The sequence below is a fragment of the Chelonoidis abingdonii genome, chromosome 5 (assembly GCF_003597395.2).
Source record: "Chelonoidis abingdonii isolate Lonesome George chromosome 5, CheloAbing_2.0, whole genome shotgun sequence".
Taxonomy (NCBI): Eukaryota; Metazoa; Chordata; order Testudines; family Testudinidae; genus Chelonoidis; species Chelonoidis abingdonii.
The window spans coordinates 115,750,352-115,777,821 of record NC_133773.1 but is presented as its reverse complement, the minus strand read 5'-3'; the positions used below and the strand labels follow the sequence as shown (position 1 = coordinate 115,777,821).

At 42.2% G+C, this 27,470-nt stretch overlaps 1 protein-coding gene across 2 annotated transcripts in view; it reads right to left on the bottom strand.

Moving 5' to 3' along the window:
- The window catches only part of FBXL5 (F-box and leucine rich repeat protein 5), a 54,556-nt gene that overhangs the window by 9,674 nt on the left and 17,412 nt on the right, over nucleotides 1–27,470 (bottom strand). The window contains exons 4-9 of one of the 2 annotated variants that reach the window (XM_032773935.2): nucleotides 27,046–27,211; nucleotides 23,428–23,610; nucleotides 21,030–21,155; nucleotides 13,398–13,546; nucleotides 13,122–13,204; nucleotides 3,602–4,324 (exon numbers count right to left, since the gene is read on the bottom strand). In XM_032773935.2, coding sequence (XP_032629826.1) covers nucleotides 3,602–4,324; nucleotides 13,122–13,204; nucleotides 13,398–13,546; nucleotides 21,030–21,155; nucleotides 23,428–23,610; nucleotides 27,046–27,211 — 1,430 coding nt within the window. The remainder of the gene's footprint in view (nucleotides 1–3,601; nucleotides 4,325–13,121; nucleotides 13,205–13,397; nucleotides 13,547–21,029; nucleotides 21,156–23,427; nucleotides 23,611–27,045; nucleotides 27,212–27,470) is intronic. The other variant, XM_032773936.2, reaches the window with a different exon arrangement.

Here is a 27,470-nt window from a genome sequence, read left to right as displayed (position 1 = left end):
ATAGTAATTGTCCAGTTGCCCAGTTGGGGCTAGAAGTCAGCCTTACTTTTTCAGAAAACCCAGAGCCAAACAACATCCCCCAAAAACATTACTTTAGCCAGAGATGCTCAATTCCATAACTTGTGGAACTGTTCCCAATTTCTTATCCCCAGACAGTAACTTCCAGAAGTTTAACTTAGATTGTGACCAGGTCCTCTTGCTGCACAAGACAAAGGTCAAGTTCCTCTACGGAACCCATTGATTTGCACACAGAACCTTCATTCAACATTGGTGTAGTCTCTCATTTTTACAGAGGACAACAACTTTAGAACTGCACGTCTGAGCTTAACTCAAGTACTGTTTTTAATAAGACAACGTGGCATTATTCCCTGAGAAACAAACCTTTTTGATTTTAAGAACAGGTGATTCCACATTTTATAACAAAGCTGATCTTTGTGCTATTTTATAATTTGTTATTGGATGACAGGCACTTAAGAAGTGAACTCAATGGATGTTTTGTCAGAATAAGAACCACAAAATTAGCCACTGTGTATTAGATTCACCCTAGCATTTGTTTGGTGCACAAATAGTACCACACTGCAAAGTTCAGGGCCAGATTTGAACTTGTCCTAAATCCAGGCACAATAAGATAGAGGGTTTTGATTCAGTGCCATCATTGGTATTGTGTAAATGTTTAATTCAATATACACACATTTATGGTGATATGGTCAAAGACAGACAGAGCAGATAGAGCAAATGATATGTGCTCCTTTTAATTTAATTTTGTAAAAACTGAAATTTTACGTTTTTAAACAAGAATAGAAAATATTACACATACGCAATAAAACTAAATTAAAGTCACTATTGCAACCCCAACTTTTAATTATTTTAAACAGTGTATTTTTAATGCTACATTCATTTAGGTTGTAGTGTTCAATTATCTTATTAATGTGAACCTTTATACACTCAGTTTTAAAACCTGTATTCCTAATGCTGTATTTAAGAATCTATATGCTAACTGAAACCAATGAGAGGAAGGTGTTGCTCACACTTCTGAAAATCAGGCCAATGGGAAAATTTTAAAACTCGAGTGACACTTTATATCATGACACCTGTATTTGCATGACTTTATAATAAATCTTTAAAATGTGCAGTATGATGTAGAGTGGGCCGCATGCGGCCCGTGTGGGCTCACTCTGCAGCCCGCGGGGCGTGAGTAGGTGGGCTCACTGTGCGATAAGTGGCGGGTGAGGAAGGGGGGCTGAAGAGGCGAGCGGGCAGGCAGTGGCGGGGGGGCAGGTGAGCTGGCAGCTGGGAAGGGGGGCTGAGGAGGCAACCGTGCAGGCAGTGGCGGGGGCTGAGGCAAGCCGGGGACGGGGGGGAACTGAGGAGGTGAGCGAGGAGTCAGTGGCTGACCTGTTCTACTGCTCTGGTCTGGCTCCCATCCCCTTTCCAAGGGTTCCAGCTGTCTGGAGGTGCTGCCTTCCACAGTCACACCTCTTTCATTCAACAGGGCAATTGATTACAAAGTTGGGGGAAGATCTTATTCTCTGTCTAGCAAAAAGACATTTTTCTTTTACCTTAATTATACTACCTTAGGGGCCTGTTACAACATATTACCAAGGTTCAATACCGCTGTTTTGGTGGGGCAGCGCTGGGGAAGGAGAGTTTGTTTCCACGGGGCAGGCGGTGCTGCGGGGAGGCGGAGAAAGAGTATTTCAGGGGGGCTGGGCAGTGCTGGGGGGTTGTTGTGTTTCAGAGGGCCTTGGCAGCACTGGGGGGGGTGTTGGCGGGGCTGGGGGTTCGACCCTCAGCTGTTTTCTTTGGGGTAACATGGCCCTCACCACTTTACGAGTTGTGCAGCTCTGGTGCAGACAAAAACAAAAAATGGCAGAAACCTTATTAAAAAAAGCGACTGATTTAAAGTTTTCTGCTGCATCAGTGGTTTTCCGTCTTCTCCAAAGCAAGGCGTGTTTGTGTTTAAATTATTTATGTGTTTTGATGTTCCTCATGAAAATAGAGAAAGAGCTCCTTTCCCATCCTGTCCTCCACTCAGACAGAGCAGCAGCAGCAGCAGCTCATAAGTCTGGAAATACTGAAGGTCTTAGGAGATTTTTTTTAGTCTTCGCTAAACCATAGGCACCAAGTTTATAGATTCATAGACTCTAGGACTGGAAGGGACCTCGAGGGTCATCGAATCCAGTCCCCTGCCATCATGGCAGGACCAAATACTGTCTACACCATCCCGGATAGACATTTATCTAACCTACTCTTAAATATCTCCAGAGATGAAGATTCCACAACCTCCCTAGGCAATTTATTCCAGTATTGGTTGCTTATTAGAAAGCAAAGAAGGTGGGTGAGGTAGCCTGTGTGGTTTGAAGGTTTATCTCTCTCATCAAGAGAAGTTGGTCCAATAACGGATATTGCTTCACTTAACTTGTCTCTCTAGTGATCTGATTGTAAGAGGTGAGGAGCACTCATTGCTCTTAGTCAATGGAAGGATGGGAAGAGCTTTTCCAAACTAAATAAACCCAATTCTTTCAGTCTTCCTTCATAGGTCATGTTCTCAAGACCTTTAATCATTCTTGTTGCTCTTCTCTGGACCCTCCCAATTTCTCCATATCTTTCTTGAAATGCGGTGCCCAGAACTGGACACAATACTTCCGTTGAGGCCTAACCAGCGCAGAGTAGAGCAAAAGAATGACTTCTCGTGTCTTGTCTACAACACACCTGTTAATGCATTAAGTTCTTAATGTCCATGTCAAGATTCATTTGCTATGCATTACAGATGCTCTCCAGGTTACACAAGACCTGACTTACACAAATTCACACTTACAGAAAAAGTTCCATAAGCCAGAAATAGGATTTTCGAGTTGCGGAAATTTTTACATAATGTATGGGTATACGTTTTCGAGTTACGCAAAGTTTTCCAGAACAGAATGATTGCGTAAGTCGGGGGGCGTCTGTATATATCATCTCACACACAACTTGTTCTTGTTTACATACAGTTTATGTCCAATACTGTATCTGAACATTTTTAAAGGAGACACTACTCTAGCTTTTCAGGTTTTCACACAGTAAGCCCATGAACCAGCCATGAATCTCTTGCTGAAGATGTGTATACTTCTAAGGATTGGATTCCAAGACCCATATAAAACTCCTGTCCACAAAATGTTGATGCACCTTCAGACAGATAAAACAACGTATCTTCTGGGGATTCAAAAATTCTTTCTTCCAGGGAAAAACTAATTTTTAGAACAAGTGCCACAAAGCCAAAATTAAATTAAGCCATAAAACATGAAAAGTAACTACATAAAAGCTAAGCTTTAAATTTCTCCCGCAATCACTACCAGGAAAATGTTATGTCGATCAGGCTATTAAAATTCAGTCATCATGTAACTGTCCCTATATGTCTCTGAACAGGGAGCACTTTGCATTAATACAATTTAAAATGTTTCTTATTTTTATAAGAACGACATACGATCTCATCTTGCAAGCCTAATTTGAAACCATTGTGTAAAAGGACTCTGTTGCCCTCATCCTATTTGATAGCTTTCAAGGAAGAAAAAGCTAGGAAGTTCTCTTCAATGACTGCAGGAGCTCAAAAATGGCTACTTACCTGAGACCATGGTCTGTGATCTGATAACATCCAGACAGGCTGAGGAACTGAAGAACTCGTGCAGTCTCTTGGTCTGATTTTTCACTCCCAGAGTATGCAAAGTCTCTTCCCTCTGACTGTCTAGTCCTTGTTGCTTTTTTACACAGTGCAGAGGACTCTGGAAGTGCTTGTATAGTTCTTAGTGCTGTCCCAGCACAACAAAATGAGTGACTGCAATAAGTAAAGGCAGTAGGCGAACAATGCTGCTGCCAACAGACACTAGTCCTTAGTCCAACAATGTCTTTATTGTAACAGGATGCTGAACAACTAAAACTGGATGCTGGTTCCAACACACAAAGTCCCTCAATATTTCTGCGTCGCCCCACAGCAGCATCTTCAATATCAGCCAGATCATCTGCATCTAGCATCCAGACATACGCAGAGCTGAAACTTTCTGAGCTGACAGGGTTAGTCCAATAGTGCTCACTACCTTCTTCCTTGATAAGAGGTTCATTAGTTATATCATGCAAACTGTACTTCCTGTTGGACTGCATGGTAATATCTTTGTTTCTCCATACAGTCTTTGCACTTCGGTTTCTGCAACTTTTCAGAACTCCTTTGTTGTTGTGAGCTGATAGGATTCCCAATGCTATGGAAATCTTCTCCATAGCCACATCTGTGATTTTCTCACAACCAGACAAATCCAGATGGCGAAGACTCTGACAACAACCAACCCACGACCAACTGAAATCAGAAAAGGATACATTGAACGCACAATTCTATTTATGTTTGTAAACGCTTTTAATGAACAAACATAGGCAGGTAAGTAGTTTTCTGACTTTTGTAGAGAAGTTAGGTATTGAAATTAATTCATTAAGTGTTTATATTACATGTTCCTCAGCTCTGAAGAGACAGAAGAAAAACATTAATAATTTAAAAATATGATTTGGCACTCATACTACAGTGAGATGTACTTTTATAAATGCCTAAAGAGAGTAAGGATATCTAAAGAAACATGGAATGAAATATGTTCAGTAATGTTACTTAAAACACTACATATGGGTGGCAAAATTACAACATTTTAGCCACCAGAGGTCCACAACTACTGTTTAATAAATTTCCAAAATGATTTGTAAGACAAAGTGAAGCTACTGGAAATCTCTGGGTTGAACAATTCTCGGAAGCAGTTCTTGTTCACTATATATATAGTTGCCAAAAGCGCTGTCCTAATCTACTGGAAATTCCCAAGCAAGTTGAACACTGCAAGATCACACAATGGCTTGAGCAAGCTGGCAAAGGTGGAAAAGATACTATACTCTGCCATTGGAAAAATATGGAATTTGGCCCTTGTTTTTAAGTCTTTCAGACTAATAGTTCTTTATATAATTCCTACTGTTACAGTTTTTCAAGTTTGGCTGTTGTTTGTATTAGTGTATTTAATGTATATCCTCCTCTCGATTTCCTCACATTTCACTTTACTAAAGTATTAAAACAGAGGCTATTTGGATTCCAGGAGCTCTAGTAGCATATTTGCTTCACAATATGACTCCATTACTGAAGTTGAAAGATTAGAGCTTGCACTGGAAACAATTTGGTCTTTTGACAATAAAAACAAAAAATCCCACACCTTTTAGCCTGAAATCTCATCTTATTCTTAGGCAAAAGATTTTTTTTTTTTTTTTTACATTAATGGAGTAGAGTCATTTTTGAATTATGGGCTTCTAAAGATGTGCTTATTTTTTCCATTTTTAGAGTAAAGATGTTATTTTTTGCCCACCCATAACTAAAAATAAATAGCCCTGAAAGTTCAAATTTATTTAGATGTACTAAAACACATTTGGGACTACTCCAAATATAGTTTCCTAATTAAAAATTAGGAAAGGTAAAAAATGTTAGTTGAAACCTTCCAAGTACCTTGGCAGGGACGGTAACTTTCATAAGATGCTTGATAACATTTCTTAGGAGTTACAAGCTCTGCAAGTGAATAACTTCCAGAGGGCCAGCATCCCTCATGGAACTTCGATATGGCCTTGAAGAAGCAATGACATCTTTTAGCATGTGACAGAGTACTGCCACCAGCTTGACATTTGAAACAGACTTTAAATGTTGCACTAAGGAATCTTTTGCTCAGATGTTACATGCGCCACCACAACTTTGACAGCTTGTAACCTTCATTAGCCCCTCACTTATGACATACATGCTGTTAGAACATGCAATTTCAGTCCGCTACTGTAGCAGGATCTATTAGTGCAGAACCCGCATCCAAACAAAGTCCCAGTGACGCCAATGGAACTTCTACAGCCTCATCTGTTAAAGTGAAATCAACAGAACTCCATCCAAGCAAAGAGGTCCATGACACCTGATCATAATGCAGTATTTGAACTCTTACAATTAGTGCGCTAACCATTACAGGCTATATCAGCTCTAGAGCTACAGGGAGAAAACCCGAGACATTCTTGACTACTACATAAAAGGAAGGAGACTTACCTTATAGTAACTTGAGTTCTTTGAGATATGTGGGCCCTATGTGTATTCAATGTGGGTGCAAATGAGCTCCATGCGCCCGGGACCGGAAGTTCTTCAACAGAAGCGTCCATTGGTCCACGGCTGCACCCTATGCCTCCTCATCCTCCCAATGAGGGTATAAGGGGCGGAGAAGACCAACCACCTCTCCAGTTCCTTCTCAACTGTGAATCACAAGAGAACTAAAGCAGAAGGGAAGGGGGGCAGGTTGTGAATACCAATAGGGAACACACATCTCAAAGAACTCCAGTTACTATACGGTACACAACCTTCCTTTCTTCTTTAAATGCTGGTGCTTATGGTTATTCACTGAGGGTGACTCCTAAGAAGTGCTCATTGAGGAGGAGGGTTGCAGGAAACATTCTGCACCACAGACTGAAGGATCGCTGAACCAAAGGAAATATCTTCAGCCAAAGCTTACATTAGGGCATAATGCCTGGTGAAAGTATGAATGGAGCCCCAAGTCGCTGCTCTACATATTTCTGAGACAGGAATTCCCTGTAGGGAAGCCACCAAAGCTGCTTGTGGTCTAGCCGAGTGGCTTCTGACAGCCTGAAGTCGTAGGGCTTCCATAAGACCGTAAAAACGGAGGTTGGAGTTGTGGAAGTCTTTGGGAAAAGAAAAATTTCTCCTTTCTTTCTTTCGGCAATAGTGACGAACAATCTTGGAGACTTCAAAGAAAGGGTCTTGTCCCATGCAAGGATAAGACTAGAGTCCTGCATATATCCAGTGAGTGGAGCTATCTGTCTCCTGTGCTATGCAGAGACTTGGGACAGAACACCAGAAGATGAGATGAAATTCAGACGGCAATTTAGAGATGAACTTGGGATGCAACCTCAAAGGTACTTTATCTCTGTGAAAGACCATGCATGGAGGATCTGTCAGAAGGGCCTCAAGCTCACCTATTCTCCTAGCAAAGGTAATCACCATCAGGAAGGCAATCTTCATAGATATGTAAAGACTGAGTGGGACCTTGACAGGTCATCTATTCCAGTCCCCTGCACTGAGACAGGACTCAGTACTATCCAGACCATCCCTGACAGATGTTTGTCCAACCTGTTCTTAAAAAACCTCCAGGGACTGAGACTCCACAACCTCCCTAGGTAATTTGCTCCAGTGCTTAATTACCCTGACAGGAAGTTTTCCTAATGTCTAACCTAGATCTCCCCTTGCTGTAATTTAAGCCCATTACTTCTTGCCCTGTCCTCAGTGGCTCAGAACAATTTATCACCTGTCTCTTTATAATAACCTTTTACGTACTTGAAGACTTATGTCTCCCCCGCAGTTTTCGCTTCTCCAGACTAAACAAACCCAATTTGTTCAATCTTTCCTCATAGGTCATGTTTTGTAGACCTTTAGATATTTTTGTTGCTCTTCTCTGGACTTTCTCCAATTTGTCTATAACTGGACATAATACTCCAGTTAAGGCATTATCAGTGCTGAGTAGAGCAGAAGAATTATTTCTCATGACTTGCTTACAACACTCCTGCTAATACATCCCAGAATGATGTTTATTTATTTTTTTTTTGCAAAAGTATTATATTGTTGACCCATATTTAGTTTGTGATCCACTATAACATCTCTCCTCCCCCTCAGAACCTTTTCTGCAGTACTCCTTCCTAGACAGTCATTTCACATTTTGTATTTGTGGGGACTGATCATTCCTTCCTAAATGCAATACTTAACATTTGTTCTTCTTTAATTTCATCCTACTTAAATCAGACCATTTATCCAGTTTGTCAAGATCATTTTGAACTCTAATCCTTTCCTCCTAGTAGGCAGCAAGAGTCAAATGGGGACTCACAAGTGAGGATGAGTTTCAGGTCCCAGGTCTGAGCTGCTTTAAATACCAGAAGGAATGTCCTTATGATACCTTACAGGAACTTCACAGTAGTGGGGAGTACGAATAGAAAGAACATATAAATAGCCACCAAACATACACTTATAGAACTGATGGACAGACCTGCTGTCTTCAGCGAAAGAAGATATTCCAGGATTATATGGATTCCTGATTCCTCAAGATTTTAAGCGGTGCTGATCACTCCACAGGAAGAATCTCTTGCTATTGTTAAGGATGGATTGGACATTTGTGGTGGATTGGTCCTGCTCTGAACAGGCAATTGGACTAGATGACCTCCTGATGTCCCTTCCAACCCTGATATTCTATGATTCTATGATCCTGTGAATTGGCCATCCAAAAACTATGCCACCAGATAGATAGAAGCTGAGGTGAAGGTGGAAGTGGCTGATGCTGCCATTTTTCTGAGACAGTAGGTCTGGGAACAGTTGTACGTGAATGCACAGGCATGAGGCCAATTGCAGGATGGTGGTGAACCAGAACGGTCTCAGGCACCAGGAAGATATCAGGATCACTGCTACTCTGTCCAGCCTGATTTTCCTGAGGACACAGAGTTGTAAGAGGATGGTAGGAAAGCAGTACATCAGCAGGTCAACCACCACACTAGGAAGGCATCCCCTCTGGAGCTGAGGTCCAGAGCCACTCTGGAGCAAATCTGTAAAGCCCTTTTCATTCCACTGAATTGCAAAAAGCTCCCAGGATGGGACACCTCATTAATGAAAGATGCACAGCGCTACTGATGGGTGGAGCTCCCACCTGTGATCCCTGTGGAAACACCTGCTGAGGCTGTCCACAAGGGAGTTCATTGCACCGACAATAAGTACTGCTGAGAGGGTAATCTGATGAGGGATACACCAATTCCAGAGTTGGACCCCCTGTTAGCAGACTAGGATGGATCTTGATCCGCCCTGTTTGTTTATATAATAGACAATGGTCATGTCTGAGCTTCCCTGGATATGAGCAAACCAAATAAGGTAGGAACATCTTGCATGTTTCGTGTACCACCTGAAGCTCAAGAAGATTGATATGTAGCCTAGATTCCTACAGGAACCAGGAATGCCAAACTGTCTGGTTGAATAAGTGTGCTTCCCATCCCAGAAGAGAGATATCCATGATGAATGTCTTTGTAGGTGGTCTGGAAACAAAGAGGACCCAATGCACACTGTATTCTTGGTCCCTCACCAAATGAGTAATGGCAACACGTTCCAGGGGAGCAAGACCTTCTTGCCAAAAGAGTCCCTACTGACCAACCTCAGCCAAACCCAGAGACCTAAGCAAGAACAGGCCATCATCTGAGGGCTGAGATGAAGTTGGCGACCAGGTCCCTCATTACAAGGAATCAGTCCTGAGGTATGTAGGCCCTTGCCACAATTGAGTTCAATTTCATTCCAATAAATTCCATAATTTGTGAGGGAGGGGGAAAGAGTACACGGATTTTCTGAATTTACTTGAAGCTCTAACGCATAAGATAGTTCAAGTGAAGTGTCTTACTTGCACTTCCTGATACAACCAACCCATGAGCAGACAATCATCCAGGTAGGGAAATATTGGGCCAACTCGTTTGTGGAGGTACACACCCAACACTATAAAGTACCTTCACAAAAACTCTCAGGACCACCAATAGGCCAAAGGGGAACACTCTGTACTGAAAGTATTCTGGGCCTACAGTGAAATGAAGAAATCTCCTGCGAACTGGGCGAATATCCAAATGAAAATATGCATCTTTCAGATAGACGGCAACAATCTGTTCACCTTTGTTTGTGGAGATTATTGAGGCCGGGGGTGTCACTGAATGAAGCAGACATTTAGTTGTTTGGTCCAGGATGGGTCTCCAGCCCCTGTTCTTTTTGGAGGTGAGGAAGTATCTTGAGCAAAAGCCCTTCTCCTTGTGAGAAGTGGGCACAGGATGTCTTGTGCCCAACTGAATTAGGGAGTCCCACTCTTGTTTGAGAATCCTCATGAGAGCAAAAACAACAAGGAGTGAGGTGGTACCTTAAATACTAACAGATTTACTTGGGCATAAGCTTTTGTGGGTAAAAAACCTCACTTCTTCAGATGCACGAGAGGAGTTCTTGAAAAGGGATGAGGAGGGGGGCAGCATTCTAGGATGTAGCCAGTTGAGATGATGTCCAAAATCCATTTGTCCTATGTGATAAGGTGCCACATCAGGAGGAAACAGGCCAGGCATCCACCAAAAGGGGTGGGAATAACAGGCGGTATGGAGACTAGTTGGTGGCTCTCAAGCACCCCATCAAAATGCCTTCTTGGTAGGCAGTTGGGACTGAAGAGAGGAGGGCGGTGGTGTAGAGCGTCTTCCACAATGGAGCCTCTGTCATTTTCCAAGGGGTTCCTAGATCCCTTGACAGAAAAATGACTGAGGTGGTCTGTGGTAACCAGAAACGGCAACCTGGAATATTTCCTAAGGGGTGCCAAGGTATAGATCCCCAAAAAGCAGAGGATAGCGCAAAAGTCCTTGTGAGTGTGCAGTGACTTCTCTATCTTTTCACTCAAAAGACTGTTACCGCAAAGGAAAAATCCTGTACCATCATCTGAACATTTTAGGGAAGTCTCAAGGACTGCAACCTGAAGCCCATCTCATAACCACCAAGGCAGGTATGCAACATGATGCAATATCCACTGCATTGAGAAATGCCTGGAAGGTCAATTTTGGAACCAGATTTCTCTCATCCAGGATGGCCTGGAATTGGAACCTAAATACCTTCAGCAATTTAGAGAATTTCAACAGCTTATTGTAATTCATGAAGTCGTACTTGGACATCAATGCCTAGTAATTTGCTATGTGGAATAGTAAGCTAGCCAACTAAAAGTTCTTTCTGCTAAAGAGATACCTCTTGGTATCTCTGTCAAGAGGGGTGGAACCGGGCCAGTGCAGCGCGCTTCGCTCCATGACAGCCTGTACCACTAAGGAGTTGGTATTAAAGGTGGGAAAACAAATATTCTGCTCCCTTAGAAATGAACAAAGTATTTCTTTTAAGCCCTGTTCAGGGGCAGGGCACAAGTACCAGGTATGTGCCAAAACATTTTACAAAGCTCCAATACGACCTTGTTGATGGGGCACACCACCTTAGAGGAAGCCATAGCTTGGAGAAAATCCAGGAATTTTTGGGTAAGATCCTGAATCAACTGTAGTGGAACCTTAAAAGATTAAGCTGGCCTCTTCAGGAGGTCATGGGACTGCCTGTAATCATCTGGTGGCAAGGGAAAAGCTGGTGTCACTGCCTCATCTGGGAGGATGAAGAATGCACTGCCAAGGGATCCAGTGGTTCCCACTGTTCCTACTTAACAAGTGCTTCTATAGGAACTTGGGCTATTGTTGGCAGTAATATCCAGGATCCTCATATGCTGGCACATGATATTAATCCCAAGAGCCCCAACAAGGTCAGTGGACAGGATCATAAAGGCATGAAAGTGGGCCCTATGTGGGGTACTATTGGTCCCACAGCAATATTGTGGTTTACGAAGACATCCGGAAGACTTCAGAAGTCCTGTTAGGGATGATAGCTCTTAACTGGATTATATCAGGGGAACCATGAGTACTGGATCATTTTCATCTGACAAGTAGGGGTTGTCAGGCTCTTGTAGCCAAGCCAATAGGTATGTAACCAAACCCTGACAAGCTACAGACATGAGCCGATGAATAGTACATTGACAGTGCTGGAGCCTCTGCCTGATGGCTGGAGCTGGGGATTGGCAAATGTTGAGTTGATAGTGTTGGGACATCTCTCAGCAGAATCGGTCTAAGAGGATCAGAGATTCTGGATACACACAGAATGCCAGATCTTCAAGCAGAGTATACTGGGATCTCACCAGAGAAGAGGTGGCATGCATCCTGGTTGGATCTGCCAATGCTTTCTTTGAAGCAGCAGATTTCTGCTGGATTGGTGCTAACAATGCAGAGGGCAAACAGTCCTTTCTGCTTCTGTGCGGTGTTGGATTGGTCCTGCCCATTCAGCACACAATTTCAAGGCATTGGTACCTCTCAGTATTGTTGATAATGGCCTCTGCTCCCTGCAAGGTCTCGATGTACCCTTTCTGGGGCATCAGATGGTGTCTGAGGAAAGGGAGAAATAAATCTCTTTTTGGAGGATTTCTGAAGTGATTTATTCCTCTTCTTCTGAGGGTGTTTACCCTGGCCTTCTTCATACCACCGTTTAGTGGCGTCCTTAGATTTCTTGAAAGACTTAATTGAAGGGCTGCGGTTCTGGAGGGATGCTACCTGGAGGTTCAGATACGGTAGATGTGGAGCAGGAGAGCCCCAGGTCCAAACAGGGCCTCACAGAGAACTCCATAAGGCACCTACAAGTCTGAATTCCTGACACTACCTAGTACACTGAGGAAAGGCATGGCAGATGTCATACCTGAGGGGATCTGTGCTTCCCCAAGGCATTACAGACAGCTCTCGTGTAGGTCACTCAGTGGGAACCCACGGGGGCAGGCCAGCCAGGCTATGAAATCTAGAACATTGGGCATAATAGGTGTACCAAATGGTGGGGGAACGAAGGGAGAGGAACTCACTACCCTCAAACTATCACTACAGCTACCTATCTAAATATAAAATACCTACAAAACTATTTAAAATTTATTTAAGGAACCGATCATCAAGCAGGAAAGTTGGAAAGGTTACAGACAAAGAATGGTTCCATTCCAGACTGCAAGTGGTAGAATGGAACTCGAGAAGCTATTGGCCTGCACGGCCCCAAAACGCTCTTGGTTGGGATCATGGAAGCAGCGAGGGCACATTCGCAAACAGCTGCTGTTTTTCAAGAATTTCCAGTCACGGGCACAAGGTACGCATCCGCACCCACAGCAAATACCCAGTCTAGCGCTCAAAGTAGTAGTAGTAAGTATGGATTACATTCATTAAGTGTTAACATTATTATGCAAGGGTTGCAACTCACTGGGGTTATGTGCAATACTGAAACATTTGAAGTCTTTTCAAAATGTTCCATTCCACAGTTATAAGTTTTGCCTGCCATATTAAGTAGAATATTAATGTTGCTGTAGTTTGATTGTTGGTTATGGATGAATGCAAGTTCTATGTATAATTACTATACTAGTCACTGTATTGCTCTAGGTTTGGTGGTTGTTTTGTTACTGGAAAAGCTATAGATACAAAGTTTTCAAAAGCAAATAACTAACCTTTCAAATGCAGAGTCTGAAATATCAGTTTGAGTGAGATCCAGATGTTCCAAGTTAGGACAAAGTTCCAAGAACTGTCTAACCTAGCAAAGGAAATGAAAAAGAAAATGCAAATAACGTAGACAATTAAAGAGAGTCTCTCAGCCAACATCCAAATGAACACTCATTTGAGTTGCAATTCAACTTCACTGACAATACGGACTCAAGCACACCAATTATATATTATTACTAATTATAGCCTGCACACTCAAATGTATTAGTGCTGAGGATACATACCATTTTGTTAGAAACTGCAGAACTGTAGGCCAGTACTAGTGTTTTCACTGAAGTGCCTACATGTGGGAGAACATTATGAATTAAGCCATGGAGTAAATGCTTTTCCATCTGTGCTATGTTAATTGCAAGTGATTCTTCTGCAGCCTCTTCTGAAAATAAACCAAAAAGAAAACTAAGTCTTTATAATGTATTTAGAGAGATTTATAGAGTTCTTCTCCCCATATCACATTAAATACAAGATTTACAAAAAAAAAGTTACCTACCTCATGCAGCAATGATGGTTCTTCAAGTTGTCTCCCGCATGGGTACTCCACTGTAGGTGTGTCTGCATCTCTGTGCTGCTGATTGGAGAATTTCGTAGCAGTGTCCATTAGGCCAGCATATGCGCTGTCTCTCCTCGTGCTGTGCCACAAGGTTAGTCAGCACACGTGGGCTAACCATCCTAAGTTCCTTCTCTACCACAGAGTCATAAAAGAGAATGCCAAAGTAGAGGGGAGGAGGGTGGTTTGTGGACAACTGTAGGGACACACATCTTAAAGAACCATTGTTACTGCACAAGGTGAGTAACAACTTCTTCAAGTAGTGTCCCTATGGATGTTCCACTGTAAGTGACTCAAGTAGTACCCCTTCTGGAGGACTGGGACTTCAGAGTCGGGTCAGTTAAAGATGACAGTACTGTGGAGCAGAGTATGGCATCGGAGACACTCTCTCCAGCGATTGCATAGTGTTCTCCATGTCCCATTTTGACGCTCTGCAGATCTCTGAGATAGTGACATCCTTGAAGAAGGCAACAGATGAGGAGATTGATCTTGTGGAATGTGTACAGATCAATCTAGGAGGTGGGGGTCACGTTATGAATTTGGGAGCACTGTCTGATGCATTTCAAGACCCACATAGAGAATCTTTGGGCTGATATTGCTGAGCTCCTGGATCTTCCTGACACAGAGAGGAAAGTCTAGGGGACTGCCTGAAGGCATTTATCTATCAAGGTAGAAGGCCAGGGTTCTCCTAGCATGTGGGGTATGTAGTTAATCTCCTTATCATCTTGGTGAGACTTGGCGTAGAAGATTCAAAGGTGAATTGATTGGTTCATGTGAAACGGAGAGGTTACCTGAGGAATGAATTTTGGTTGTGGCCTGACTGTAATCTTGTCTGGAAAGGAAACTGTGGAAGGAGGATGCGCCATCAGACCTGGATCTCCTATCCTTTTGGCTGAAGTAACTGCTATCAGGCCAGCTTTTTTCATTGATAGGTAGGTTAGTGAACAGGTGGCCATGGGTTCAAAGGGGGGGCCTAGTCAGCCCTTTCAGTACCAGGTTTAGGTCCCACATGGAGGTAGGGAGTCAAAGTTGAGGGAAGACGTTTTTTATACCCTTAATGAATCTTTTAGTGGTGGGGTATGATGACAGCACAGAATATCCCTCTACAGGATGGTGAAAGGCTGTAATAGCTGCTAGATAGACCCTAAGAGAGTTTAGGGATAATTCTGACTTTTAAGGGTCAGAGCATATTCTAGAACATGTGGAAGAGTTGCTGATGTTGGAGAGATCTGTTAGGACATGCACCAAATCTGAAACCTAGACCATTTCTGCAGGCAAGTACCTCGTGTGGAGGACTTTCTGCTGTGTAATTGAACCTATTGTACTACCTTTGCAAAAGACACTTCTAGGTCTTGGAATCAAGCCGAAGCCATGCTTTGAGGCAGAGAATCTCCCTGTTGGCATATGGTACGCCCTTCAGCTTGTGAGAGCTGGTGTGGAAAGGTCAGGACAGAGATTGGCAGGCATGTTGCGAGCTGTGTCAGATAAAGGCAACAGGTCTGTCTCGGCCAAGTAGGAGCAATCAGGATAATGTTAGCTCCATCCCTTTTTATTTTTAGCAGGACCTTCAGCAGACGAGGAAATGGAGGAAAAGCATAAAAGAAGGTGTTGTCCCAGGGGAGAAGAAAAGCACCACCCAGAGAGTGCTGTTCCATCCCTGCCCTGTAGCAGTAGCATGGACACGTCCTGTTCTGGTAAGTGGTGAACAGGTCTATGAATAGTGTTCCCCATTGTATAACAAGTCATGGAGTACTGACAAGTGAGTCTCCCACTTGTCATCGTGCAGGAATTTGTGACTGAGGTTGTTCATTATCAAGTTCTGCATACCCAGGAGGTAAGTCACAGACAAAGTGACTTTGTGAGAGATGCACCATTTCCATAGTCTCATTGCCTCCATGCACAGAGAGGGTGAACTATCCCCAGCACTCCCAGTTGCTATGGCTATGTTGTCTGTAGGATCTTTGTATGTGATCCTGTGATCAGCGGGAAGAAATGGGCAAAGACATGCTGACAGCTCTCAGTTTGAGGGGACTGATGTGCAGAGACATCTCCAAAGGTGACCATTTGCCTTGGATCATGATGCCATTTAAATGTGCAACCTTCCTTAGGAGTGATGCTTCGTGGTAAGAACTAACAATGGTGACGTGTGGGAGAAGGGGATCCCTGACACGTCAGGTCCTTCCACCAGTTTAAGGAATTTTTGATACCGGTGGGGAGTGACAGGGGTTTGTCCTGTCTTTAAACCAAACTGAACCATAGTTGGAGGCAACGCATGTGGTATCACTGCTGTGCCTGCTGCCATGTGACCCATGAGTTGGAGGCAGAGTCTGGTCAGAATCTGGACAGTATTGTATGGCGTCTATGAGCAGAGCCAGGGATAGGAACCAGTGGTGAGGTAGGAGGGCTTTGGCCTGTATGGCGTCTAGGTTGGCCCCAATGAATTCCAGGCATTGCACTGGGGTGAGGGTTGACTTCTGGGTCTTGACCTGTAAACTCAGTTCTGTGAACAAGTGTATTGTAATGTTGACAGCTTTGTGGGCCTCCTGGAGAGATCAGACTCTGAGGAGAAAGTCATCTAGGTATGGGTAAATCATTATCCCTTGCGAGCATAGGCGAGTGGCTACCACTGAGAACACTTCGGAAAATACTCTCAGGGCTGATGACAGCCCAGAGGGAAGGACTCTGTATCGATAATGGTCATGTCCCAGAGTGAACCTAAGAAATCATCTATGAGCTGGTAGGATTGAGATGTGAATTGAGAGGCGTCCTAGACATTGAGGGCCAAAAACTAGTCTCTCTGTTCCAATCTTGGAATGACAGTCAATAAGGTGATCATTTTGAACGTCTGAGCCTTGACAAACTTGTTGAGAGCTCTGAGGTCCAGTATCATAGACTTTAGGATCAGAAGGGACCATTATGATCACCTAGTCTGACCTCCTGCACAATGCAGGCCACAGAATCTCACCCACCCACTCCTGTAACAAACCCCTAACCTATATCTGAGCTACTGAAGTCCTCAAATCATGATTTAAAGACTTCAAGATGTAGAGAATCCTCCAGTATGTGACCCGTGCCCCACACTGCAGAGGAAGGCAAAAAACCCACAAGGCCTCTGCCAATCTGCCCTGGAGGAAAATTCCTTCCTAACCCCAAATATGGCAACCAGCTAACCCTTGAGCATGTGAGCAAGACTCATCAGACACACACCCAGGAAAGAATTCTCTGTAGTAACTCAGATCCACCCCATCTAACATCTCATCACAGGCCATTTGGCATATTTACTGCTAATAGTCAAAGATCAATTAATTGCCAAAATTAGGCTATCCCAACATACCATCCCCTCCATAAACTTATCAAGCTTTGTCTTGAAGCCAGATAAGTCTTTTGTCTCCACTGCTCCCCTTGGAAGGCTGTCTCCAACTTCCCTTTCTTCAGGGAATTAGGAAGTAATGAGAGTAGAACTCCTTGCCTCACAGACACTGAGGTACCAGTTCTATGGCTACTAACTGGAGGAGATGATTTATCTCCTGTCCTCAAACTCTCATGAGAAGGGTCCCTGATGAGGGATGGGAAAGGGGGTTGTGGAGGGGCTATGGAGCTGAAATGAATGGAGTACCCAGATTGGACGATCTCTAGAACTCATCAGTCCGACATTATATGTTCCTAGGCAGTGCAGAACATTGCCAATCAGTGGCCAAATGGGTATACAATCACAGTTGGTTGTGTCAGTTGCGGGGAGGGGTCTCATGGCACTTCGACCTGCCTGTCAAATGTGGTGTTTAGATGCAGGGAGTGAGGACAAAGTTTGCGGACCAGACAGTTTGCACTTCAGGAATTTCCCTTTCTTCCTCTGCATTTCATAATGGTTATGAGGCTGATATTGAGCCACATATGGTCTGTGCTGAGACTGGAGACTAAAACGCCCCTTTTGCCCCAATGTATAGATTCCCAGTGACCTGAGGGTAGCCCTGGAATGGTAGCCTAAGGTATGAAAGGAGGCGTTGGTCTTTTCAGCGAAGTGCTTCATCCCCTCAAAAGGAAGATCTTCCACAGTGGACTGCACCTCTTTCGGGAACCCCAACAAGTGGAATCATGGATGTCCATCGCATCACCACCACTGTGGAGATGGGCCTAGCGGCTGTGTCGGTGGTACTACGGACCAATTGTAGCTTTGTTTTTTGCTACTAATTGTCCCTCTTGTATGATGCCTTTAAAGGATTCCTGATGTGCCTTGGGTAATTTGTCAGTAAAGTCATTGAGTTTGTTATAATTTGCGTAGTTATATTTGGCCACGACTGCCTGCTAGTTGGCGACATAGAACTGCAAGATGGCAGAGGAATATGCCGTCCTGCCAAAGGGATGAAGGCGTTACCAGTTGCCGTCATATGGTGTAGCCCTGTACTGGTGCTGCTGTGGATACCGAGCAAAAGAGAGATAATTTGCAGCTATCAATACGCTCACTTAGGGAACTTCCCTGCCCTCTTCTTGAAGGACTCACAAGAGGAGAGGAGTCCCCAGCCTGTTTCTTTGACCCACTTCCCTTAGAAGTTGAAAGTTATGGGGAAGACTCATGTCTGTCAGGAGACTGAGGTCACAGAGCTGCCTCCAGGAAGATAATTTTCTGGTGGAGCTCTCTGTTCTTGCAGGATCCCAGCCAGAGCTACTGGCTGAAGGTGCACTTTTGCTGTATGTGATCCTCACCAAGGCAGCAAATAAACTGAGTGCTCTTATCTGCAACGGATCGCCTCGTTGCAAGTGTGGCATTTCCTGGAAACCCAGGGAGACGGGCATACCCCACTAAGGGGAACAGGCCCCCAGGGGGGGAAGAGGGGACGAAAAATAAAGGGGTTTGGATGGTTTGTGGGTTTTTTAATTTTTTTGAAGGGTTGGAGAAACGAACAAAGAAATAACAACTAGAACTACAACTAGAACTGGGGAAAACCAATTGCAAACTGCAAACAGAAGAACTTAACGCACTGCTAATAGCTATGTCGCTAGCCAGGGCGGTTGAGAAGGAACTGAGGATGGTTAGCCCGCACAGGCTGGCTAGCCTCATGGCACAGCATGAGAGAAAGCACATGCACAGGCACAAAGGACACTGCTACAAGTTCTCTGATCACCAGCACAGGGGGACAGACACATTTGCAATGGAGCATCCATAGGGACACTACTCAAAGAACCACTGAGGTTTAAAACATCTACATATCTTGTGCCTAAAAGAACGTGAATGTAAATGAAAAGTTTAACGTAACACGTCTGAGGATGCACTTTAAAATTTGCTCAACTCTGGGAAGCAGGTTCCAGAGGTGCAGTTTTCTAGTGGTCTATCTTGCTAGCTGTCCTACAGAGAGAAACCCCAGACACGAACAAGAGCAACCAACCCAACAGAAAGCTATTACAACATTGCTCAGGAAGAAGGAAGTTTCTTTCAGATTCTGCACCATTTAGGGTTTTACAGGTTGCTACCAAAAATTCAAAAGGTACATAGACACAAACTGGTAAAATTCAGAATACAGAATGTTATTTGGTCATAATGGTCACCTCATTCCAAAGAATAATACAGCATTCTGTACTAGCTGAAGCTGCCAATTACTTTTTCCATTGGAACTCTGTGTAGAAGATGTTGCAGTAATTAGTTACAAGTTACAATGGCAAGGTTACTGGACCTGGTTTACAAAGAGACAAAATTGCAGCCTCTGGGCCAATAGTAGAGAAAGGAAAACTATTGCGCATTACTGAAGTCAACTGGGCATCCAAGAGCACCTTTATATCTAACAGGATTCTGAGATTAAAAACTTGAAAATAGCAACATACTTTTAAAGTCAATTTTATCTTGGAACTCACATACCAATTGGACACACACTACTGAATATGTCTTCAAGATGGGGAATTTCTGACAAACAGACCAGACTGAAAAAAAACATGGTACTGCCCTTCCACAATGTTCAGTTCATGCTGAACTGAGTACAGAGCTGGAAATGGGATAGCCAAAACAGAGATAGACGCATAATTCATCCAAGCCTTAGTAACACAAATAAGGTAAGATGTTGAAGCTATCATTAAATTGTGGACAAACAAAGTTTGTGTGTGCTGTGTTTTGCATGCTTCACAGATATTGAAATTATGAGACATTGGTTAGGGTGACTGCTTGCTTCTGCTTTGCTTTAGTAAACAAAAGTGTGGTTGCCTAACAAAAAGTAGTACCATATTTGGAAACATTTTATATCCACGTAATATGTAGAGGACATCAACTAACTGCTCAAGAGCCAGTGCGTCTGTGTTCTTCTAATTATATTAGTTTAATCTTAATTCTACAGTAGTTAGTTGAAACTGTCCAAATTCAAAGTATTTTCTGCTAGCCCAAGGTAAAAGTACACATTCCAGATTAAGTGTTTCTTCATTTATTCATAATTGTAATGTATGTACTAAAATCAATTAAGATAAAACTGTTTTTCAAAAGGAAGTTGTAGTAAGATGAAGCCCTGAAACAAACTCTTGTGTCAGAGGGCCAGTCTGAGGCCTGAGGCCTGAACCAAAGTACTTCCAGGCATTGCTAAGCAAAAGCTGGGCTGTGAGCCAGAGGCAGGCCTCACTCACAGAAGTTGGAGAGAAGAAGGTTGTTAGAAGCAGGTGCATTCACATATAAGTGCTAATAAGAGGAACTTGTGCCAAGATGGCACCTGGACACTTCACAGCCATAACAAGGAACAGGCATGTGCAGAGTCAAAGAGGACAGCATGATGGATAGATCTGTTTGACTGAAACAAAGTGGGAGACAGCACCCTAATGAGCCAAGGGGCTGTACCTCAGTACGTTAGTAGGGATGAGTAATCTGTCCTGTAACTGTATAAAAGTAGGTCCCGGAATGCGCATCTTTGTCCAGCCTAGGGGGCAGTGGAGTGTCCCGCCACTGACTGAGCTGTGTCCATTGTCAGGGGGCACATATTCATAGTATGTCCTGTACAGTCTATAGGAAACTATTACTGTGCTTCGTTTGACAATAAACCTGGCTCGGGTTCCTTCACACCTTACTAGAGTCTGTGGTTTTTGGGGGTTCTCTCAGGGTTTGCTGTGTCAGCTATCTGCGCAGAGCCAGGCAGCACACAGAGGGAACACACACGCAGCCAACAGTTATCATCATCGAACAAGAGCAGAGCACCACATCAGTAGCTACTGACAACAGAAGTATCTACATTTGCCTCTGTATAAAATTATAGCTATATGATTAAATCTGAGGGGTTTTGCATCTTCATCATGAAAAGCTGAAAAGGAATTTTGCATAGCAATTTATTCTAGATTATATTTTGCCTACCAGATTCATCTATGTCAGCATCTTCATCCCATTCCTGAAAAGCACGACTTTCATCTTTTCTATTTTTCACCCACTCCTCATCAGGTTCAGTATCAAGGTCAGCTGCAGGACCACTGTACCAGTCACCTACTCAGCCAAAAAAAGGAAATAAATGAAAAAGCACTGTAGGAAACATTTGATCTTTATAACTGAAAACTCCTGCAATTGTGTGTTATATATTGGGTTACAATCCAATGATATAAGTGAAAGATTTTCTGTTTTCTTCAACTGAAATTGAATTGGACTGTTATATTACAAGCATCAGGAAATGTATATGTATTTAAAGTGAATGTTCAAAAGCATTTAGAATTTCTGAGACAATTTCAATATCTCATTAGGCTAACTATTGTTCTATTTCTTAATGAGGACTCTCTATTTTTCATATTTCCCCACTAGGGTCCAGTATGAAAATGCAAAGTAGAACTGAAATAACAGTGCGCCTCATTGAAAAAATTTTTGATTTCCTGTTTCTAAAATCTATAACAAAATAAGTATATTTACATATACACAGTTAATTTAACAATTAGTGTAACCAACAATTGATTTACTAAGCAAAAAAACCTGCATGAAACAAACAAAATTCCTTTCTAATATGAAATCTTCACAATTTATTGGTCATGTCACTTGGTCAGAAGTTGATCAGTTTGGAATAAAAACACTTCCAACAGCTATAGTTCATGAGTTTTCAATTATACACTGCACACATGACTCAGTTGTGTAGAAAACAAGCTTCTTCCCAATGGACAACCAGTTGGATATGATGTTTCTCTTACTAATTGTGGGGAAACAGTGACATGCCGATTGTAGCTTGTCATAAATGGATAGGTAGGTAAGGGTTAAGTTTCTTTTACCTGAAAAGGGTAACCGAACACCTGACCAGAGGACCAATCAGAGAACTGGATTGTTTAAAGTCAGGGGCGGGAATTTGTATACCCGGGGTCTTTGTTGTTTTCTTAGCTATGAGGAAACAAGTCTTCTTCTAATTCTCTCCTAATACTTCTTCTAAACATCTGTAAGTACCCAGGAACCGCAAAGTAATTCAGCTATGATGGTCTTTGGGGTGTATTTACCTGTATGTTAATTTGTTGTGCTGGTTTAATTGGGCTATCTTTTAAATCAGACTGTTTCTTTATATTTTCTTATAAGCAAGAGCCTGTATTGAGTTTCTTAATGCAAGATGATTGTTTTATATTTTCTTTCTTTTTTTCTATAAAGTTTTCTTGTTAAACCTTGTGAAAGTTCTTTTCCTAGGGAGGCAAAGGGAAAAGCCAGGCTGTGGGCTATTTTCCTATTTGGGTCCAGGGAAAGAGCAGACTACGGGGAAAGAGACGAAGAATTCTCTCTGTTCTCTGGTGGTTACAGTTTTTCCCTCATTCCTGGAGCAAGGGGGGTGGCAGAGCCCAGCTGTGGGTATTTTGCATCTCCATTGTCCTGAGGGAAGCAGAAAAGCTGGTTTCTTGGGTCACACAGGTTAGCCGCGAGGCAAGCCTGATAAGGAGGGGGAAGGGGTTATTTTCCCTGCTTTTAGCATCCAAGGGATTGGGAATCTGGGTGTCCCACCAAGGGAGGGTTGGGGACACCAGAGGGAGGAAAGGGGGGATCAGGCCCCATAGATTAATTCCTGATCTGGTGGCAGCGAGAATATCCAAGCTGGTAGTGAGCTTGGGGGAGTTTCAGGTAAGCCCCCAAACTTTGGACGCAAAAGTCCAGGTTTGGGACAGGACCAGACTGGTGGACACTAAAGTCCAGGTCTGGGACTGGACGGCTAGATTACCACATAGCTATCTGCAAAGGAACAGGGGTTTTGTTGCTTCTGTGGCTTGTACCCTTTATGGGAGTCTTGCAATACGTAAAGAGCCTCTAAAAACTTTGTCTGTACAAGAAAAGCCTGCAACGTAATAAAAATATGAAATATTTCACTTTTGCTATACAATTTCTCTGAATCCACTGCAATAAAACTATTAAAGCAGCCACACGATCACCATTTAGAACACAAGAACAGAGAACACTATATACTAACCTTATTTCTGATTACTAAGATGTATTACCAATTAACATAATTGTTAGGTCATGTATGGGTTAGCATAATACTGTTTCATTTAACTTGGGTCCATTCTTGTATATACTGACTTTTCGTCACTACCAAAAAATAAAACATTAAACTAAGCTTGTAGTTGTTCTGTCTATCAAAATCAACTTCTATCACATCAAATTAAGCTGTGTAATACCACCATGACCAAATGGGGCACCTACTCTCAGTTAATCTAGATTAGTTACACAAAATACTATTATATTTTGCAATCTCCAAAATCAGATCCCTGAAATGTTTTCAAAACAGCTGAAAAATTCAATCACCTACCTCTGGCCCACTGAACAGGGTAAAGGTGTTTCCAAAGAGATCCAGTTTTAACCAGTTGAGACCACTTAGTGCTTACTTGACTACATCGACACAACTCCTGAGCGTTAAGGTAACTGAAAATGGTCAGCATTACTTCAGGAGGAAGATGGGTAATATTTGTGGTATGCCCTGTCACTTCAGTTTCTGAAATATAAAATGTATGTGTTAATAAAGGGGTATCAGCGTATGCTTCTGCAGTTAAGTGACAATGACTGGACTCATTTTTTCCCAAGGTGATGCAATGATAAAATGCATTAAAGCTAACACAAGAAAACATTCAATTCGTTTGGTAATAAGAGCTAAAAGAATATTTCATATAAAAATATTCAGAGACACTAGGGGGGAGCAGGTGTGTTTTTTAAACATTCTATGCTATAAATGCCACTGAAGATCACAATAATTCAGTTCAACGCCTACCATTTCCTGTACAGATTGTACAGCCTAATTTCATTTCCAAAGTCTGTCCAAGAAAGGGATCTGAATGCTACTCAAGCCAGGTGGAATGGAAGCAATACTTTGTGGTAGTGAAAACTTATCGAAATAGGCAGAAGCAGGATTTGCACCTTTTAACAGCACGTATGCCTGACTTTGCCAAAACACAAACCATGGCTGCTCCAGGGACTTTTCTCATCTGCAGCTAGCAAGGAAGCTGCAACTAGTCCAGTCCAATGAGGATTATGTTTTTATTACCACCAAGCACTCAGCCTTCTTGACTGGGGTAAGCTAACACAAGCACATCCTCTATGCTTCAAGCCTCAAATCTTTGCACTTGGCTCCCCATCTCTTCTGAGTGCAACTACCTAGTGTAGGTAATACCTTTTTAAACTTCTGAACAATCAGGACTAACAAACAAAACCAAGTAAGTGTCTTACAAAGTGCTCTAAAGCACAGGTATCATATTTTGTTTTTAGATTCTGTTCGTTCCCAACAAACAAGCAGTAGCTTTAATATACCTCATTGTGGGTGAATTTATGTAAAGTATTGTTTAAAATAATTTGTACATAACCACTAGATGCTACAAAATAAATATATCGAGAAATAGTTTCTACTGGCTGGGTAAAGTCTGTGGAATTTCTGTAAGCAGTAGTGTGAAAAATTCAATCAGTAAGGAATCAGATTTTTAAAATGAACATTCATAACAAAGAAAGACTATGAGAAGTGGTACAAATGATTTGAAGGCTAAATATTTGTCTTTTTTTCTTCTACTCCTTAGCTCTAGTCAGAAAGGGAAGGTGATACTCACCTTATATAGGTCTTTCAGACACCAGAACCATAGAGGCAATGCTATTCTTTCCCATTACTTCCAAAGAATAAGATTTTCTCCAAAGGTAAGTGTGTTATAATGGAGTCCAGAATGTGTGCTTCCAGAATGTGAAAACAGTGAATTCTCATAGACCAGATTCAAAACCAGTTCAACTACTTTACCATTCTGAGTATCAGAGACACTAGTTCGTTACGAAAGAAAAAGTCAAAGTGATTTTTCCAGTGGTCAGTGACTTGCTTCCAGAGACTGGAAGCAGGCTACAACTTCTGACCCTTATGGATTCTTACACATCAGGATCGAGCCCAGTCTCGGGTTGTATCCCAGATTTCTAATTAAGTAAGCACAGAAATAGTACCCTCAATTCATGATGTTGGCTTGCAAACATTTAGCAACTGCTTGAATATACTGTATTTCATTTAATACTGAATAGGAATGCATGTGTTTTCTTATCTGGACAATTGGACATCCAAAGACATTACTATGGAAGTGATCCACGGAACTGATCAATTCACCACAGGAATTGCTGATGTCATCGAAGTTAGGCTTTTCTAAATTACATTCATATTCTACAAGCTACCCAAATTTCCAACTTATTCCCATAAAACAATTTGTATATCTAGAAGACATATTTGATGAGGCTAAGATCAGAGCTTCCCATAAAGACTGCACAATAAGGGAGATCACCCTGCAGGGTTCCACATTTAGTATCTTGGTCCCTTTGGGAACACCAATTTATTTGTATGCCTGGAGCTGAGCTTCAAGCCTCAAGTGCACACAAGACTTCAGACAAATGGTATCCCAGAAAACTGTCAAAATGAAAATCAAGCCATGCTGTTTTACATGCCTATTCAGAGAGGGGCAAAGTCTCGTTTCTTGTGTTGAGAAGCTTCCAAAGTAAGTGCAGGACAAGACAGAGATTTTGTCCAAAAAAATGTCCTGTTTGCCATTTCTCTGGCAGGAAAGGAAAATGCAATCATGCACAGGTTCACTTGATTGTCTAATATAAGGTGTTTGTTATTCAGCAAATCTTCCTCAGATGAAATATATATATTTTGCTTTATCTCAAAAGAAAGTAGCAGTGCACAAGAAACAATCAGCAGCAATGGATACCTTCTCCCATTTTTTAAAATGGCTGGAATTCATATGCTTCCTTCAAAAAAAAAAATCACATAACTTCACATATGCTTCCCCCACAAATACACTTTAATACCAAAGCTGACTAAACTGAGGATAGGAAAGTTGTAGAAGTCTTATTAACGGAGTGGGAACTGGGGGTAGAGATGGCAGGAGCTAATTCCAGCAGGCTGTGTGTCTGCCATATCAGATTGGTCAGAGACCAAGATGTATTTTGCATTCTAATACATGATTTTATTCTGTGTCAGCTGGGCCTATAAAGAAGAAATTGATCAGTTTAGTGGTTCAAAGGAAGTCTCAAAACTTGTCACTGTTTGGATTACAGTCTTCAATTCAAGTTTGTTAGATTTTCATGAACTAACTTAAGTAGGAACAGTACCTTCTTTATCCTTGGTAGTCAGTTTCATGAGGATGTGCTGTATCTACTATCCCATTACAATATTCCTGGTGTTGTAGAAAAACACAAGGCTCCTACTAAGCTGACTAGGCTACCTTTTCAGCTATGAGTATTTTTTACATTGAAAATTTTATTGATGCTCCAACATTCAGATTAAACGAGCTACTGGCCCTTATCAAGTGAACCATCCTATACTAAATTTTATAAATGAAAAGGTGGTGTTTCAGAACTGTCCAAATTTCATTCTAAAAGTGAGGATGAAATTACACTGTATTCAGTCATTCATCTTGCAGAAACATTTTTCTGACCTTCTCCTTCTCTGCTTATCCTCCCCTTCTGGCTCCTTGGACAAGGAAGACCAAGGGGGAGTTCTATTACTTGGGATAATGTCAGCTGACTTAACTCTTCTGCTCTCTTGAGGATATCAGCTGAGAAACCTCCAGACCCTGCCTTCAGGCAGTGAAGGCAGGGTCTGGAAACAGACAATACAATCTGAAACTGAAGCATGAAATTAAAAGTTAAACACCAGACTCCGCATGTTTGCTATAATTTGGACAGAGCATTACCAGGGGAAGAACGAGATATGCTTGAATACACACCCACATTGAAACTTCTAAAAACAGCAATATTCTTCCCAACACATCACTGCAATTTTGAAGAAAGACACCATTTTCTAAGTAAAAGCATTCAGCAAATATACAGTGACAACTCTTCACTAGAGTGATTTCAGTGGATTATACTTGCAAATTTAAAATTGCATTTGGTTTAATCAAAAATGGTTCACCTTGATCTGTTTTCTCATCCACAGAGCTCTTCAGATGATTCCAAAGGCTAAGACCTCTAACAAGTTCTGCAGCTTCCTTCTGTGAGCAGTGTTGATCAATAACTTTCTTTTTAATATCCTTCAATTCTTCGTAAGTAAAATATTCCATCAACATGGGCTGAAAAACCTAAACCAATAAATGCCAGTTATCCACAACCAAAAATCCCACACTGCTGCCACGTGTTTAAAATGATATATATATGAAACTTATCTAATTTAATGTTTACAACAGGAGTTACAAAAGGAACAACATGATGCACAGTAATGAATGCCAGGTGAGGAATCTGAAATTCCAGAATTCTAATCCTAAATCTGCAAACATCTGATTGCATGGCCTTGGGCAAGTAAAATCATTGTGGGCTTGTCTAAACTTAAAATGCTACAGT